Below are 17,171 nucleotides of genomic sequence, written 5' to 3'. Positions count from 1 at the left end.
AAAGTTTGAGAGATGCTCTTCCCCTTATCCATTCTACTTCAAAAAATACTGTTTCATATGTGCTGGAAAGTGTTACAGAGAGCCCACATCTCGTGGTCGTGCGGTAGCGTTCTCGCTTCCCACGCCCGGGTTCCCGGTTTCGATTCCCGGCGGGGTCAGGGATTTTCTCTGCCTCGTGATGGCTGGGTGTTGTGTGCTGTCCTTAGGTTAGTTAGGTTTAAGTAGTTCTAAGTTCTAGGGGACTGATGACCATAGATGTTAAGTCCCATAGTGCTCAGAGCCATTTTAGTGTTACAGAGGCGGAAACAAAGAAACGACTCCACAAAAGCTGTGGAGTGTTAAAAGTTCACTCTTAAACTGCTTGAGAAAGCAGAGAAACGCACTTATAATTTCGGTAGAAGGGTTGCCGGACACATCAACAGTGTTTCGTGTTTAGTAACTGCAGAAGCCCATTATCATGAAGATTGCTACTCCAAATTAGTGTCGAGCCCTTCCTCCGGTCGAAAAAGAAGCCGCCCTCAAAATACCAACTTTGATGCCGCTTTTCAAGAAAATTCGCAGAACACTTTAGCTATAGTTGCACCAACACACTCCTTTAGTTTATTAGGAGTAATTGTGTTAATTGGGATCTGGTCTAGTAGCTTCTCAGAAAGTAAACTGTTGCAAAGCTGTGTCTGTTGGTGATGAAGCTCTTTGAACAAAAATTACTGTCTCGCCAAAATTTGGTTCTCTGAAGCTTAAGCGAACAAGCAGGGTCAGGACAATGTGCATGTCAACTGTTAGGCTTGAAAAATATATAACTGAAGTAGATACAATGGAGCTATTTCTGAGAATACTGTGAGCGTTTCATTCACCTGAGAAATTAAAGGATTGCTTCACGTACGAATTATCGAGTGTACTAATATCTCTGACAACAGTGGATTGATGAGGAAAATAAAAAAGTTGTCGCTGTACAGTCTTTTCAATCAAGTACCTGAAAGGAATTTTGACAGTAATAAATCGAAGTTCCTTGTTATAGATGGAGGGTTTCTTATCCACCATGTCGTGTGGTCCGAGAATGGAATTTTTGGTGACGTTTATAAAACCTTAATAGCCTATATTCAGTGACGTTATAAAGATGATGTTACTGTTGTATTTGACAGATATTCAGAGTGTTCTCTGAACATAAAAACCATTGAACGCCAAAGGCGAACGATGTAGCGGACCTCACGAGAAATTTTCTTTCATGACGAGACATTATGTGTTGAATCACAGTCCGCCTTTCGTAGCAACATCAGCAATAAGAAAATTTTATTACACAGCTTTGGCAAAACACTAAGATTGCCGATGACGATGAAGATGTTGAAATTATTGCAAAAGCAATAGATGTCTCAAAATTTTACCAGCAAGTGATTACAGTGGGTCAAGCTGTAGATCTTCTTGTGCTACTTATCGCCCTTGCTCCTGACGACACAGGCGTAATCCTGGTGAAGGGAGGTAAAGGTAGCATCAGGACAAGGTGTTACAGCTCTAAAGATATACGCAACTCCTCACTCATTCATGAACGCAAGAATTCAGTACTGTTTCTTCATACAGTAAGTAGTTAGAGAACCAACTCGTGAAGCTAACGTTTTAGACCTCATAGCAACAAATAGACCGGAACTTTTCGACTCCGTGAATGTAGAAGAGGGTATCAGTGATCATAAGTCAGTGGTTGCATCAATGACTACAAGTGTAATAAGAAATGCCAAGAAAGGAAGGAAAATATATTTGCTTAACAAGAGTGATAGGGCACAAATCGCAGAATATCTGAGTGACCACCATCAAACATTCATTTCTGAGGAAGAGGATGTGGAACAAAAATGGAAAAAATTCAGAAACATCGTCCAGTACGCCTTAGATAAGTTCGTACCGACTAAGGTCCAAAGCGAGGGGAAAGATCCACCGTGGTGTAACAATCATGTACGAAAGGTACTACGGAAACAAAGAAAGCTTCATCATAGGTTTAAGAGTAGTCGAATCATAGCTGATAAGGAAAAGCTGAACGAAGCGAAAAAGAGCGTAAAGAGAGCAATGAGAGAAGCATTCAACGAATTCGAACATAAAACATTGGCAAACAATCTAAACAAGAACCCTAAAAAGTTTTGGTCATATGTAAAATCGGTAAGCGGATCTAAATCCCCTATTCAGTCACTCGTTGACCACGATGGCACCGAAACAGAGGACGACCGAAGAAAGGCAGAAATACTGAATTCAGTGTTCCGAAACTGTTTCACTGCGGAAAATCGTAACACGGTCCCTGACTTCAGCCGTCGCACGGACGCCAAAATGGAAAATATTGAAATAAACGATATCGGAATTGAAAAACAACTGCTATCACTTAGTAGCGGAAAAGCATCCGGACCAGACGAGATACCCTTAAGATTTTACAGTGATTATGCTAAAGAACTTGCCCCCTTTCTATCAGCAATTTATCGTAGATCGCTGGAAGAACGTAAAGTACCTAGCGACTGGAAGAAAGCGCAGGTCGTTCCCATTTTCAAGAAGGGTCATAAATCAGATGCGAATAATTATAGGCCTATTTCGCTTACGTCAATCTGTTGTAGAATAATGGAACATGTTTTGTGTTCTCGTATTATGACGTTCTTAGATAATACAAATCTCCTTCACCATAACCAACATGGATTCCGCAAACAGAGATCATGTGAAACTCAGCTCGCCCTATTTGCCCAAGAAATTCACAGTGCCGTAGACACTGGCGAGCAGATTGATGCCGTATTCCTGGACTTCAGGAAGGCATTTGATACGGTTCCGCACTTACGTTTAGTGAAAAAAAATACGAGCTTACGGAATATCGGACCAGGTTTGTGATTGGATTCAGGATTTCCTAGAAGAAAGAACACATGTCATTCTTAACGGTTCAAAATCTGCAGATGTAGAGGTAATTTCGGGAGTACCGCAGGGAAGCGTGATAGGACCTTTATTGTTTACAATATACATAAATGACTTAGTTGACAACATCGGTAGCTCCGTGAGGCTATTTGCAGATGACACGGTTGTCTACAAGAAAGTAGCAACATCAGAAGACTCGTACGTACTCCAGGAGGACCTGCAGAGGATTAATGCATGGTGCGACAGCTGGCAGCTTTCCCTAAACGTAGATAAATGTAATATAATGCGCATACATAGGGGCAGAAATCCATTCCAGTACGATTATGCCATAGGTGGTAAATCATTGGAAGCGGTAACGACCGTAAAATACTTAGGAGTTACTATCCGGAGCGATCTGAAGTGGAATGATCACATAAAACAAATAGTGGGAAAAGCAGGCGCCAGGTTGAGATTCATAGGAAGAATTCTAAGAAAATGTGACTCATCGACGAAAGAAGTAGCTTACAAAACGCTTGTTCGTCCGATTCTTGAGTATTGCTCATCAGTATGGGACCCTTACCAGGTTGGATTAATAGAAGAGATAGACATGATCCAGCGAAAAGCAGCGCGATTCGTCATGGGGACATTTAGTCAGCGCGAGAGCGTTACAGAGATGCTGAACAAGCTCCAGTGGCGGACACTTCAAGAAAGGCGTTACGCAATACGGAGAGGTTTATTATCGAAATTACGAGAGAGCACATTCCGGGAAGAGATGGGCAACATATTACTACCGCCCACATATATCTCGCGTAATGATCACAACGAAAAGATCCGAGAAATTAGAGCAAATACGGAGACTTACAAGCAGTCGTTCTTCCCACGCACAATTCGTGAATGGAACAGGGAAGGGGGGATCAGATAGTGGTACAATAAGTACCCTCCGCCACACACCGTAAGGTGGCTCGCGGAGTATAGATGTAGATGTAGATGTAGAAGTGGTTGCGACAGCACTTCAGCCTTGTTTGGGAAAGGAAAGCTGCAAGCTTTCCAACTATTCAACCGGTATCCTCAACTTCATTATAAGTCACAGATATTCAACGGTCCTCCTCCCTCTCCTGATACCATTGCAAAAGCAGGAGCGAAATTTATACTCTCTCTACACAAAAACAGTAGAGAGTCCTGATGACAACTTAAATGCCATTCGATTTAAATGTTTTAATGTACTTGTGAGTCAAGCAAACAATGCTACATACGCTCTCGCCCGTCACCCATTTCTCATTCAGGACACCTCCACTCTTGCCGAGTTTACCTACAAGTCCTGCTATGGCTGGGGAACAACTTGGATCCCAGAAACTGGGAATCAAACTCAACCCTCCGCACGATTCATATGAAACGACCACCTGCCGCAGAGAAAGCACTGCTACTGATTTCATGCGGCTGCACTCAAGGCTGTGGAAGAAAGTGAGGATGTGTGAAGGCTAACCTACACAGCACAACAATGTGCAAAAACTGTCGTGGACAAAGCTGCAGTAATGTGCCTCGCAGTGATTTAACAGAAGATTTGCATGACGGTTTTATGCAAAAAAAGATATTTACTAGAATTTATTTGTTTGATAGATATCGTGGTATTTTCGTTGTCTAAATGCTGTACACATTGTAAATATATCACAACGAAAGTAATTATTGATTAGTTTTACAGTAATTCTTAATTCTCATGAGAAATGATTTTCATACCAATAATTGTAATTGCATAAATTTAAAGTAAAAGAATATAAAGCAAAATTGTTCTGTATAAATAAAAGTCTGTTTTAAAGGAAATATCACTTTTTTTTACCTTCAAATTTTATCACTTATAAACCAACTACCTTGCTTAAACATGCATCTGACCTTCTCTGAGTAGAATTTCACCTGAAATATTTTCTGTCATACAGATAACTTCATTAAATTAGCCTTTTTTCATAGTTTGAAGAAAGGGAAATAAATTATATTAAGGGGTGGGGGAGGGAGAATCTCCCACGATAAGGGAAGGAACCTTTTTTGTTTTTTACTTCTACATCCCCCGGGAGTGTTTTCTCAAAGTTTCAAAACATAATCTTTTCCCACATTTTTCCTAATTTGCCTGCAATATAATCTTTATTGTGTAATTTACTTTGTTTTAGTGACGCATTAGAAAATTACATAAGGTCCTGGTATTTTTTCCTGCTACTGTTCTGCTACAACAGAGGCGAAATATCTGGAAGCAAAAACGTATTTACGTTTCGCAGAGAAAAAGCCTACACTTGACATGTATAATGAAGTAAACAGATAAACATATTTTAATGAAAATTATTTCAACAGTGAGAAAGAATTATTTCAGGAGAAAAATAGTTTTCATTGTTATTTGAGATTTGTAAGATAACAAGATACAAAGCATGAAGCAGAAAGCAGAAAGAAGCTATATACTGCGTTCTAGATATTGTTTAATGTATCTGCAAGCACAAATTTTCTCGATCAAATAAATGTAAATGTTCTGAAACGCTTGGACGGTAGTGTTCCTACTCTTTCAGTCCTCAAAAGCGAATAGAATTTACCAAACAACCTTTCTCAAGAAGTTCCATTATGTATTCTGCTTTGGTCTCCAATGAACCCTATTACCATTGGTTACTGCTACATTTTGCTATTATTCTTCGATCTTTTAGTAAAAAAGAGGACTTGTATAACCCGATGTAAAGTTTGGATACTAACTTATACAGCAGACAGCTTTTACGACACACGAACTTTTTGGCGCTGACATGTACATCAAAATGGTCACTAGATTCACTTGGCCCCAGTATTCAATCGAAACGAGAAAGTGGACAGTACAATGTAACTAATCAGCCAGACATACATCACCGTTTTCGAGGTGCTTGTTACAGTTGAGTTATCGTCTGAAAAATCGCCTTCTACATCTTAAATAAAATTCGTTAGAAGCATGGAATGACATCATTGGTAATACCTATCCAAAATCACAGAACATTACACTGAATTATTAAGCTGTATACCCATATCATCAACTTCTGAAATAATGTCCTCAAAATTCTGTCATCAACACAACTGACTAAAAGAGAAATTTCTCTCATTCGTGTTATTCTTACAGTCCGTATGCACAAAAATATGGCATATGTAATGCTAATTAGACTGTTGTTTATTTACAGTGTTACATTTACTGTTACAAAATCATGATTTCGGCTTCAAAGTGCCATTATCAATTGTTTTAAGTGTTATAAATTGCTTGGGATGGCATACTTATTTTAATACGACAGTATGCTATCCCAAGCAATTCATAACACTTAAAAAACTTGATAATGGCACTTGGAATCCGAAATCATGATTTTGTAACAGTAAATGTAACACTGTAAATAAACAACAGTCTAACGGCGGTACTGACTTTAAAGAAAGTTAGTTCCTAGAAAGGCACATTTAAATACTGTGCTCTTTGCCGATGAGCAAATAATTTTACATAAGACGGTGGATGATTCACATTTGGCCCTGCATCGCTTAGACTTAATAGACAAATTCTTTTAGATGAAAATACCATAAAATAAATCCCCATGTCTGGAGCCTAATTTTCAAGAGATGAGGAAGGAGGAGGGGGAGGAGTAAAAACCTCGTAAAAAAACCTGGGTCCGTCTGGCTTCAGGTACTAGCACCCAGTAAGAGACCCTGCCTAGGCTTGCTGGGTGAAACCCGGTCAACTGTCTCAAAGGCGGAAGAGGAATCTCAGTTCCCAACGACTGAGAGAGCGGAAGAACCTAGTGGGGTAAACCATGAAAAACAGTAATTTCGAACGAACAATCCGATCTTACTTTCCTCCGCCTACACAAAACAATTTCATATGCAGAATCGCAAAGTCGCCAAATGAGAGCACTACCCCAGGTGGTAACTTGAAAAAGGAATCCACCATTGCAATGCGGAATTTCTCGGAACCTAGAATTCTGGGCAGTCCCACCACCTGTATACAAGATGAGTCAGAGTGTCTTCAAAGACCTTCGAAACTGAAATTCAGGAAGAAGTACTTCACTGGGATCGTAAACATAAATTCACTCCTCAGAGTCGGAAAACAGAAAGAATTGGAAAAGCTCCTGAACGACCACGAAATTCGGATCTTGGCTGCACAAGAGATCAGATTCCTAGATGAGCACATCATGGACACACAATACTATTGAGTATTCAAAGGAAAACCAGCAATAAAGATAATGATTAACATCCCTGCCCTTGGGACTGCCTTTTACGTAAATAAAACCATAGTGAACAATGTCGTTAACTTCTCATCAAAATTTGAAAGATTATCAATACCGACAATCATGAGCAAAAACAAGAAAATATACTCTCATAGACGGCCATGCTCCAATTAACGAAGACAACAAGAAGAACCCACAGAAAGTAGACGACTTCTGGGATCTACTGGAAACAAAAATCTCTAGGATACTTGTGAATCATACAATAATCCTTCTGGAAGCCTTCAACGCACAGATCGGGAAAGAAAATATAGAGACGTAGTAGGAGACTACCCAGCATACAGGAGAACAAATCAGAACGGAGAAAGGCTCAATGGACTCTGCAAAACTTTCCAGTTGAAGCTTGTGTCAACTCATTTTCGGAAACTCCCAAGAAAATCAAAGACATGGGTATCTTCAAAACCCAACCTAGGAGAATGCCAATTAGACCATGTAGCTATAACCAGGACAAACACTAGAGAAGTGATGAATGTTAGAGTAATCAGAGATGGTAAATTAGACTTCGATCACTATCTCTCCAAAGTTGAAATCCGTTTTCTCCCACCAAAACGAAAGAGACATCCACCAAAAGTGACCAAATATAACACCGACGGAATGAACATCAACCAAGACATTATAAATGACTTCAGAGAAGAAATCCGCTCCTCTAGAACAGAGATCTGGCAACATCTCCTTACAGGGACCAATGAAGCCGCAAATAAAACACCCAGTCTGGTAAAGACAGAACGGACAATCTGGCGGAATGAAGAATGTGGGAAAGCACTCTATAAGAGAGCCGACACATGGAAAAGATGGAAAAGTTCAGGAAATACGGAACACTGGGAACAATTCAGAAAACAAAGAAAAGAAACATCATGGATATTCCGCAGAGTCAAACGATTATTTGAAAATGCAAAATTACAAAATCTCCAGAACAGCTCACAAAAAATAATAGCAGAGACTTCTTTCAAACTTTCAAAGACAAGCTCAAAGAATACCAGTTACCAAGCGTAAGCTTCAAAAATGAACAAGGTAAAAGTGAATTTTGAACAATCAAGGTAATTGCAACATACTAGCCACATACTTCGAGAAGCTGCTCAACTGCCCATCTCCAGACACAAAACTGGCTCCTCCTGAGAACCTAGAAGATGATATGCCAACAAGAAAAGAAAAAAAACAAAGGAAGCCCTGAAAAGTTCCAAAAACAACAGGCCAGCAGAGAAGACTCAACATCAGCAGAAATGCTGAATTGGGCAGAACTGGAAATCCTCGACGACCTACACCGAATCTTCCAGCAAATATGGGAGGCAGAAAAACTGCCAGATGAATGGAAAACGGCACTGATCCACCCACTACATAATAAAGGTGACAAACAAAGAGTAAATTACTATAGAGGCGGGTCCCTACTCCCAGTCACCTACAAAATCGTCTCAAAGATACTGGTAAATAGAACCGAATGAATCTTAGATAAATAACTTGGAGAATACCACGGTGGGTTTCGGGAAGGTCGATCCTGTGCCGAACAAATTTTTAATTTAAAATCAATAAACCGACATAGAATGCTGAAGGGCAAAAGTTTAGCGGTTTCTTTCATTGACTTCAAAAAAGCTTTGACTCGGTGGGTAGAGAGACCCTAGATAGGATCATCAGAGAATTTGGGTTAAAAAATAAGATCGCAAACATTATCAGAGAAACTTCAACAGGCGCAACTTCCAGAGTGAAGTTTATGGGAGAATTGTCCCAACTATATGAAACCAAGACAGGTGTGCGACAGGGCGATGGAGTGTCACCAATAGTATTTAACTGTGTGCTGGAGAAGACTGAGAATTTGGAATTCTGAACTTGAAAATCAAGGGATTAACCCAGTCTGTCTAGAAAGATAATCGGGAGGAATCAAAATCAACTGCTTGGCTTTCGCTGATGAATTCGCAGTACTTTCAGAGAAGTTAGAAGAAGCGGCCATACAGATCAACCTACTAGAAAGGATCGCTGGCAAGACACGAGTTAGGTTCTCGAAAGAAAAGACAAAATTCATGACAAGTGACAAACATGGACCACAATTCCTTCAAACAGAAAATGGAAAAATTGAGAAGGTAAAAAAATGTACGAAACCTCAGTGAATCCATACAAGGTAACGGACTGGAGAAAGCTGCTGTGGGGGACCAGATCTCAGAGGTCACGGTTTAATTAAAAACATTTACAACAAAAAGTTCATCTCTTGCAATGCCAAAATAAAGCACTTCAATGCTGTGGTAAAAACAGACTGCCTGTATGACAGCGAATGCCTCTCAATGGATTACGAGTTGGGAAGAAAAGTATTACGGAAAATCATGGGTACAACCCAAGTTGAAACAGGCTGGAAAGTTCGGAGCAACAATGAAATCTACAACAAGGTGGAGAAAATCTCGGAGACCGTGAAAAACAGGAGATTATCATTTCTACGACGGAATGGACAAAACCAGAAAAACCAAAAGTATATTTGAATACCTGCAGAAAAAGAAGACAACAACGACATGGATTAAGGAAGCTCGTAAAGAACTGGAAAGGTTCAACATCCAGGAAGTTCAAATGTTACATTTCGGACCATGGTTCAAAATTTGGAAGGATTTCAAGTCTAAAGAACTGAGAAGACTGGAAGAGCCTGGACGGATGAACAGAAGCAACAGCACAGCGACTATATAAAGGGGTACTGGAGAAAGAGAAGACTTCAGACAAAGAAGAAATGAAACTGTAGCGTGATCCTATGTGGTCAATTCGCAAATCAAAAAAAAGAACCAAAGTTACGGCTTTTAAACGAAAATACCCACCATGCTCTAAAGTAATGCTAAATGGAAGATCAGTTTAATAGATATTTCACTTTCAACTATAAGGATGGGATATAAGTTACGAATATGACAATTAAATGTCCAGTAATTTCAGCAAGTTTCAAATTGTATGTGGTATTATGTATCAGGAAAGATACAAAGTAATAGGAACACCTATGCTCACATACACTAGTAAGACGTGGACAATAACCAAGAAAGACTAAAGAAGGATACAGTCAGTTGAAATGAAAGTCTTTTATAAGAAAAAGAATATGCTCTGAGAGACAATTAAAAATTCTGAAAGAAGGATGGAATCAAATATATTGTGCATGAATGGAAGAATAGAATACTGGATACAAAATGGAAGAAGCATACTGGAAGAATGGTGGCAGAAAAAATAGACATGTAATAGACTGTAGCCCTGTAGGAAAGAGAGTTACAGGAAAACTGCGGAAGAGCTGACTTCTGTGAAGTGAAGAAGAAGAATTATTGCTGTATTTATTGATTAATAATTATAGGGTTAGATATATTTGTGTGTTGTTTTTTACACCATTCTATAAATTCATTAAAAATCGATGTAAAAAATGTAGATTTTTTGGCGTCAATTTTTACCGGCCATCGATGCTTTGACATGGACAATGAATTCTAAACTACCATCTAGTGATTTTTGGTTATCGTACGTCCCTAATTAGCACCCACCTCTTCCGACGTGTGTGGGCTCCACGGACGCCAGCCCCAGTTCGAAGATCTCGTCCACTCCGAAGGCGGAGAACAGGTCCAGCTGGCGGTGGACCGTGGTCAACAAGCGGACCACATTCGGCACCAGCGGGTCCTCCGGAAGGTTATCGGCCTCTGCGGAAAGCGTTTCTGTGCTAAAAAGTAATTTTCTCCATTGCTAGTAGAAGACTGAATGGCGTTCACATCTGCAGAAATTTATTCAAATTATAAAATTGCAATGTTATGACTTCGTTCCGCCTCTGAAAATCTCTATATGTTATAGCTGACCCGGCGAACGTTGTTTTCCCATATAAATTATCTCTAGTATATAACAATAATGTATTCGTGTAACACAATTTATACGTGTAACACAATAGCCGTTGTTGGCGGGAGCTCGTGACACAAACAACAGCCGGCCGGAGTGGCCGAGCGGTTCTAGGCGCTACAGTCTGGAACCGCGAGACCGCTACGGTCGTAGGTTCGAATCCTGCCTCGGGCATGGATGTGTGTGATGTCCTTAGGTTAGTTAGGTTTATGTAGTTCTAAGTTCTAGGGGACTGATGACCTCAGATGTTACGTCCAATAGTGCTCAGAGATATTTGAACAAAGAACAATAAAGACCGAAAACTGTGTAGAGAGTCAGAAAACGCTTAGGGGGAAGTCCGGCAGTATCGGCCCCTATTAGTTCTAGGGTTTGTACCGTAGATCGCGCGGATTTAACAACTGCAGCCGATACACGGCCCGTCCATGAGCATACAAACATAGCAGAAATTTCGTGTCGAAACGTGTTCGCCAGCATTAAGAATAAGTCCAAGCGCAAACGCATCGATTTTTATCGTACGTAAAAATATTGTACGATTAATTTCTTTCAGAGGAACAAAGGAGAGCATAGGAAATTCTTTGTTCCATTAAAAGAATTTGATCGTACGCTATATTTCCGTACGATAAAAATCGATGCGTGTGCACTAGGCCTAAATGTCGGTTTGGCGACTGACGCGTTCTGCCTAGTTAAACTTCTCGGTCCAGTTACGTCGATTCAAATAGGGATATTCGAGTCACTACTTTTGGTACGTTTTCTTCGATTACCTATCTATCGAATAGTTAAAGACTATCATCGGTAGACACCTGGCGGGGATAACTGATCAAGTTATAATTGATTAGTTATCGACCGGGGTTGAAAGTTAATAAACTACTAAAATCGCTATTTAAAATAGGGGTTGGTGGTAGAAGGGTGAAAATTTAGGGTTGCGTGTATTGTGTAATTCCGCATCATAAAAAAGCAGAAATAAAAAGTTCTGCCCAAAAAATAACAAAAAATTTTTTGGGCTGGACGACCCTTATCACTTAGAGGTATGTAAACTATTACGGCCGATTCTCAGACCTACCAAATGTAGATGTAAAATTGCATCAGAATCGATCGAGCCGTTTCGGAGGATGATGACAACTGATATTGTGACACGAGAATTTTATATATAAGGATTTGACGAGTTCGAGAACGTAGCATGCCAAAAAAACTAAAATTGGGAAAAAGTACACAAAGTATTTTGCCTGAAACTATACATAAATATCCGAAGAGTGTTGTCTACCAGGTGATTGTCGGCAATGAGACATTTTGGTTTGTTTTCCTCCGACAAATAGTCAATTGTTTGCCATACTGTGTTACAAGTGGCATTGCAATGATGAAGAATAATGCGCCGTTTTCGGTTGTCCTTTGCGACTTATCAGAGACTTCTTCTGAACATACTGAAGCATACCATTCGGCACTAAGTTTCTTCGATTCTCTGAATCAGAGCCAGCCACGGCGTACCGAACTTCATGTGGAGTGACTGCGCGTGCCTGTCCCTGCGTTGATCGGTCCCTCTCAGGAATAGCCGGTACTTCGCGACATTTCGTTTAGTATTGCGCTGTGTGCCGGCCGCTGTGACCGAGCGGTTATAGGCGCTTCAGTCCGGAACCGCTCTGCTGCTACTATCGCAGGTTCGAATCCTGCCTCGGGCATGCGTGCGTGTGGTGTCCTTAGGTTAGTGAGGTTTAAGTAGTTCCACGTCTAGGGGACTGATGACCTCGGAAGTTAAGTCCCATAGTGCTCAAAGCCATTGCAATTTGAATTACGCCGGCTCATCTCCCCTTCAGTTCGGCAGAATCGTAGTGTCAGCGCTGTCAAACTCTCGCTGTTTGTTCGTGGTGTGTACGACGCTGACAGGTCCAGTGGCGTTTTTTGTACAGAAACAGAGAGCCTAGAGATCTACCGCTACAAACCTTTAAAAAGGAATGGGAATGACAGAAGAGAGGATTCAGAATCCTCAATATACACTCCTGGAAATGGAAAAAAGAACACATTGACACCGGTGTGTCAGACCCACCATACTTGCTCCGGACACTGCGAGAGGGCTGTACAAGCAATGATCACACGCACGGCACAGCGGACACACCAGGAACCGCGGTGTTGGCCGTCGAATGGCGCTAGCTGGGCAGCATTTGTGCACCGCCGCCGTCAGTGTTAGCCAGTTTGCCGTGGCATACGGAGCTCCATCGCAGTCTTTAACACTGGTAGCATGCCGCGACAGCGTGGACGTGAACCGTATGTGCAGCTGACGGACTTTGAGCGAGGGCGTATAGTGGGCATGCGGGAGGCCGGGTGGACGTACCGCTGAATTGCTCAACACGTGGGGCGTGAGGTCTCCACAGTACATCGATGTTGTCGCCAGTGGTCGGCGGAAGGTGCACGTGCCCGTCGACCTGGGACCGGACCGCAGCGACGCACGGATGCACGCCAAGACCGTAGGATCCTACGCAGTGCCGTAGGGGACCGCACCGCCAGTTCCCAGCAAATTAGGGACACTGTTGTTCCTGGGGTATCGGCGAGGACCATTCGCAACCGTCTCCATGAAGCTGGGCTACGGTCCCGCACACCGTTAGGCCGTCTTCCGCTCACGCCCCAACATCATGCAGCCCGCCTCCAGTGGTGTCGCGACAGGCGTGAATGGAGGGACGAATGGAGACGTGTCGTCTTCAGCGATGAGAGTCGCTTCTGCCTTGGTGCCAATGATGGTCGTATGCGTGTTTGGCGCCGTGCAGGTGAGCGCCACAATCAGGACTGCATACGACCGAGGCACACAGGGCCAACACCCGGCATCATGGTGTGGGGAGCGATCTCCTACACTGGCCGTACACCACTGGTGATCGTCGAGGGGACGCTGAATAGTGCACGGTACATCCAAACCGTCATCGAACCCATCGTTCTACCATTCCTAGACCGGCAAGGGAACTTGCTGTTCCAACAGGACAATGCACGTCCGCATGTATCCCGTGCCACCCAACGTGCTCTAGAAGGTGTAAGTCAACTACCCTGGCCAGCAAGATCTCCGGATCTGTCCCCCATTGAGCATGTTTCGGACTGGATGAAGCGTCGTCTCACGCGGTCTGCACGTCCAGCACGAACGCTGGTCCAACTGAGGCGCCAGGTGGAAATGGCATGGCAAGCCGTTCCAGAGGACTACATCCAGCATCTCTACGATCGTGTCCATGGGAGAATAGCAGCCTGCATTGCTGCGAAAGGTGGATATACACTGTACTAGTGTCGACATTGTGCATGCTCTGTTGCCTGTGTCTATGTGCCTGTGGTTCTGTCAGTGTGATCATGTGATGTATCTGACCCCAGGAATGTGTCAATAAAGTTTCCCCTTCCTGGGACAATGAATTCACGGTGTTCTTATTTCAATTTCCAGGAGTGTATATTACGCTCTCGCATAAGAGACACTTAACTGCAAATTTGCTATGAAACAACACTGCAATAAAATATTTAGACATTTTATATACGTTCTGAGATTTCAGAACAAACACCCCGTGCTTCGTTATGTGATTCGGTTGGTGTACTGTTTTAAAGTGTTCATTTGCTGGCTCACTTATTCTAGTAGCGCAATTTTTTTTAAGTGCCACTCAGGGCGATGAGAATGAAGTTGTTTTGAGGCACGCCTTCGAAAGATTCTAGCTTGGCTGTAAATTCTGACTGGTTTTGGTAGAACAATTATTGCGAGCAGCGAATAAGAGCTAAAGAGTTCTACATTCGTATAACCTTGATATTTTAAGATGTGTTTTAAAGAAAGCTTCAGTATGTTTAAAGAATTTAAATTTGTTTGAAAAGTCACGGCACTTTTTTCAGCTTACATTTCAGCAAAATAATGACCGCCCACGCACTGCGAGCGTTCCTACTGCTTGTCTTGGCGCTTGCCAGAGGCTTACTTGGCCAGGAAGGTCTTCGGATCTCTCCACAACTGAGAACATGTGGAGCATTATGGGCAGGTCCCTGCAACCACCACCGGATTTTGACGAAATAATGCGCCAAATGGACAGAATGTGCCACGTCATGCCTAAGGAGGACATCTAACAACTCTATCAAACAATGCCAAGCCGAATAACTGCTTGCATAAAGGAAAGATGTGCACCACTGCCTTACCGACTTGCTCAGTTTTTCTATTGAATAAATTATTCAATTTTTCTGAAAGTATAATCATCCGTTTCTCTGTACATATACACTGAAGCCCCAAAGGAACTGGTATAGGCATGCGTACTCAAATACAGAGTTATGTAAACAGGCAGAGTACAGCACTGTGGTCGGCAACGCCTATCTAAGACAACAAGTGTGTGGCACAGTTGTTAGATCGGTTCCCGCTGCTGCAATGGTGATCAAGATTCAAGTGAGTTTGAACGTGGTGTTATAGTCGGCACACGAGCGATGGACACAGCATCGAGGTAGCAATGAAGTGGAGATTTTCCCGTACGACCATTTCACGAGTGTACCGTGAATATCAGAAATCTGGTGAAACATTAACTGTCCGACATCCCTATGCCCGGAAAAAGATCTTTCAACAACGGGACCAAAAACGACTGAAGGCGGGATTAGCCGACCGGTCTCAGGCGCTGCAGTCATGGACTGTGCGGCGGGTCCCGGCGGAGGTTCGAGTCCTCTCTCGGGCATGTGTGTGTGTGTGTGTGTTTGTCCTCAGGATAATTTAGGTTAAGTAATGTGTAAGCTTAGGGACTGATGACCTTAGCAAATAAGTCCCATAAGATTTCACACACATTTGAACATTTCACACACACACACACACACACACACACACACACACACACACACACACGACTGACGACAGAAGTGACAGAAGTGCAACTCTTCCACAAATTGTTGCAGATTTCAGTGCTGGGCCATCAACAAGCGTCAGCGTGCGAACCATTCAACGAAATACGAGGTGCATTCAAGTTCTAAGGCCTCCGATTTTTTTTCTCCGGACTGGAAAGAGATAGAAACATGCGCTTTGTTTTAAAATGAGGCTGCGTTCATTGTCAATACGTCCCACAGATGGCAGCACCGTACGGCAGATGGAATTTTACCGCCAGCGACGAGGATGAGAACTGTTTTAAATACTTAAAATGGCGACGTTTTCCTTACTTGAACAGCGTGCAATCATTCGTTTTCTGAATTTGCGTGGTGTGAAACCAATTGAAATTCATCGACAGTTGAAGGAGACATGTGGTGATGGAGTTATGGATGTGCCGAAAGTGCGTTCGTGGGTGCGACAGTTTAATGAAGGCAGAACATCGTGTGACAACAAACCGAAACAACCTCGGGCTCGCACAAGCCGGTCTGACGACATGATCGAGAAAGTGGAGAGAATTGTTTTGGGGGATCGCCGAATGACTGTTGAACAGATCGCCTCCAGAGTTGGCATTTCTGTGGGTTCTGTGCGCACAATCCTGCATGACGACCTGAAAATGCGAAAAGTGTCATCCAGGTGGGTGCCACGAACGCTGACGGACGACCACATGGCTGCCCGTGTGGCATGTTGCCAAGCAATGTTGACGCGCAACGACAGCATGAATGGGACTTTCTTTTCGTGAGTTGTGACAATGGATGAGACGTGGATGCCATTTTTCAATCCAGAAACAAAGCGCCAGTTAGCTCAATGGAAGCGCACAGATTCACCGCCACCAAAAAAATTTCGGGTAACCACCAGTGCTGAAAAAATGATGGTGTCCATGTTCTGGGACAGCGAGGGCGTAATCCTTACCTATTGCGTTCCAAAGGGCACTACGGTAACAGGTGCATCCTACGAAAATGTTTCGAAGAACAAATTCCTTCCTGCACTGCAACAAAAACGTCCGTGAAGGGCTGCGCGTGTGCTGTTTCACCAAGACAACGCACCCGCACATCGAGCTAACGTTACGCAACAGTTTCTTCGTGATAACAACTTTGAAGTGATTCCTCATGCTCCCTACTCACCTGATCTGGCTCCTAGTGACTTTTGGCTTTTTCCAACAATGAAAGACACTCTCCGTGGCCACACATTCACCAGCCGTGCTGCTATTGCCTCAGCGATTTTCCAGTGGTCAAAACAGACTCCTAATGAAGCCTTCGCCGCTGCCATGGAACATGGCGTCAGCGTTGTGAAAAATGTGTACGTCTGCAGGGCGATTACGTCGAGAAGTAACGCAAGTTTCATATCGATTTCGGGTGAGTAGTTAATTAGAAAAAAAATTGGAGGCCTAAGAACTTGAATGCACCTCG

At 42.6% G+C, this 17,171-nt stretch overlaps 1 protein-coding gene across 2 annotated transcripts in view; it reads right to left on the bottom strand.

Moving 5' to 3' along the window:
* The window catches only part of LOC126424971 (uncharacterized), a 248,448-nt gene that overhangs the window by 16,370 nt on the left and 214,907 nt on the right, over positions 1–17,171 (bottom strand). For both annotated transcript variants that reach the window (XM_050087853.1, XM_050087854.1), the window contains exon 4: positions 10,589–10,741. In XM_050087853.1, coding sequence (XP_049943810.1) covers positions 10,589–10,741 — 153 coding nt within the window. The remainder of the gene's footprint in view (positions 1–10,588; positions 10,742–17,171) is intronic.

Source organism: Schistocerca serialis, chromosome 10, assembly GCF_023864345.2.
Source record: "Schistocerca serialis cubense isolate TAMUIC-IGC-003099 chromosome 10, iqSchSeri2.2, whole genome shotgun sequence".
Lineage (NCBI taxonomy): Eukaryota > Metazoa > Arthropoda > Insecta > Orthoptera > Acrididae > Schistocerca > Schistocerca serialis.
Note: the sequence above shows the minus strand (reverse complement) of the source record. Positions and strands in the feature narration are given on the sequence as shown.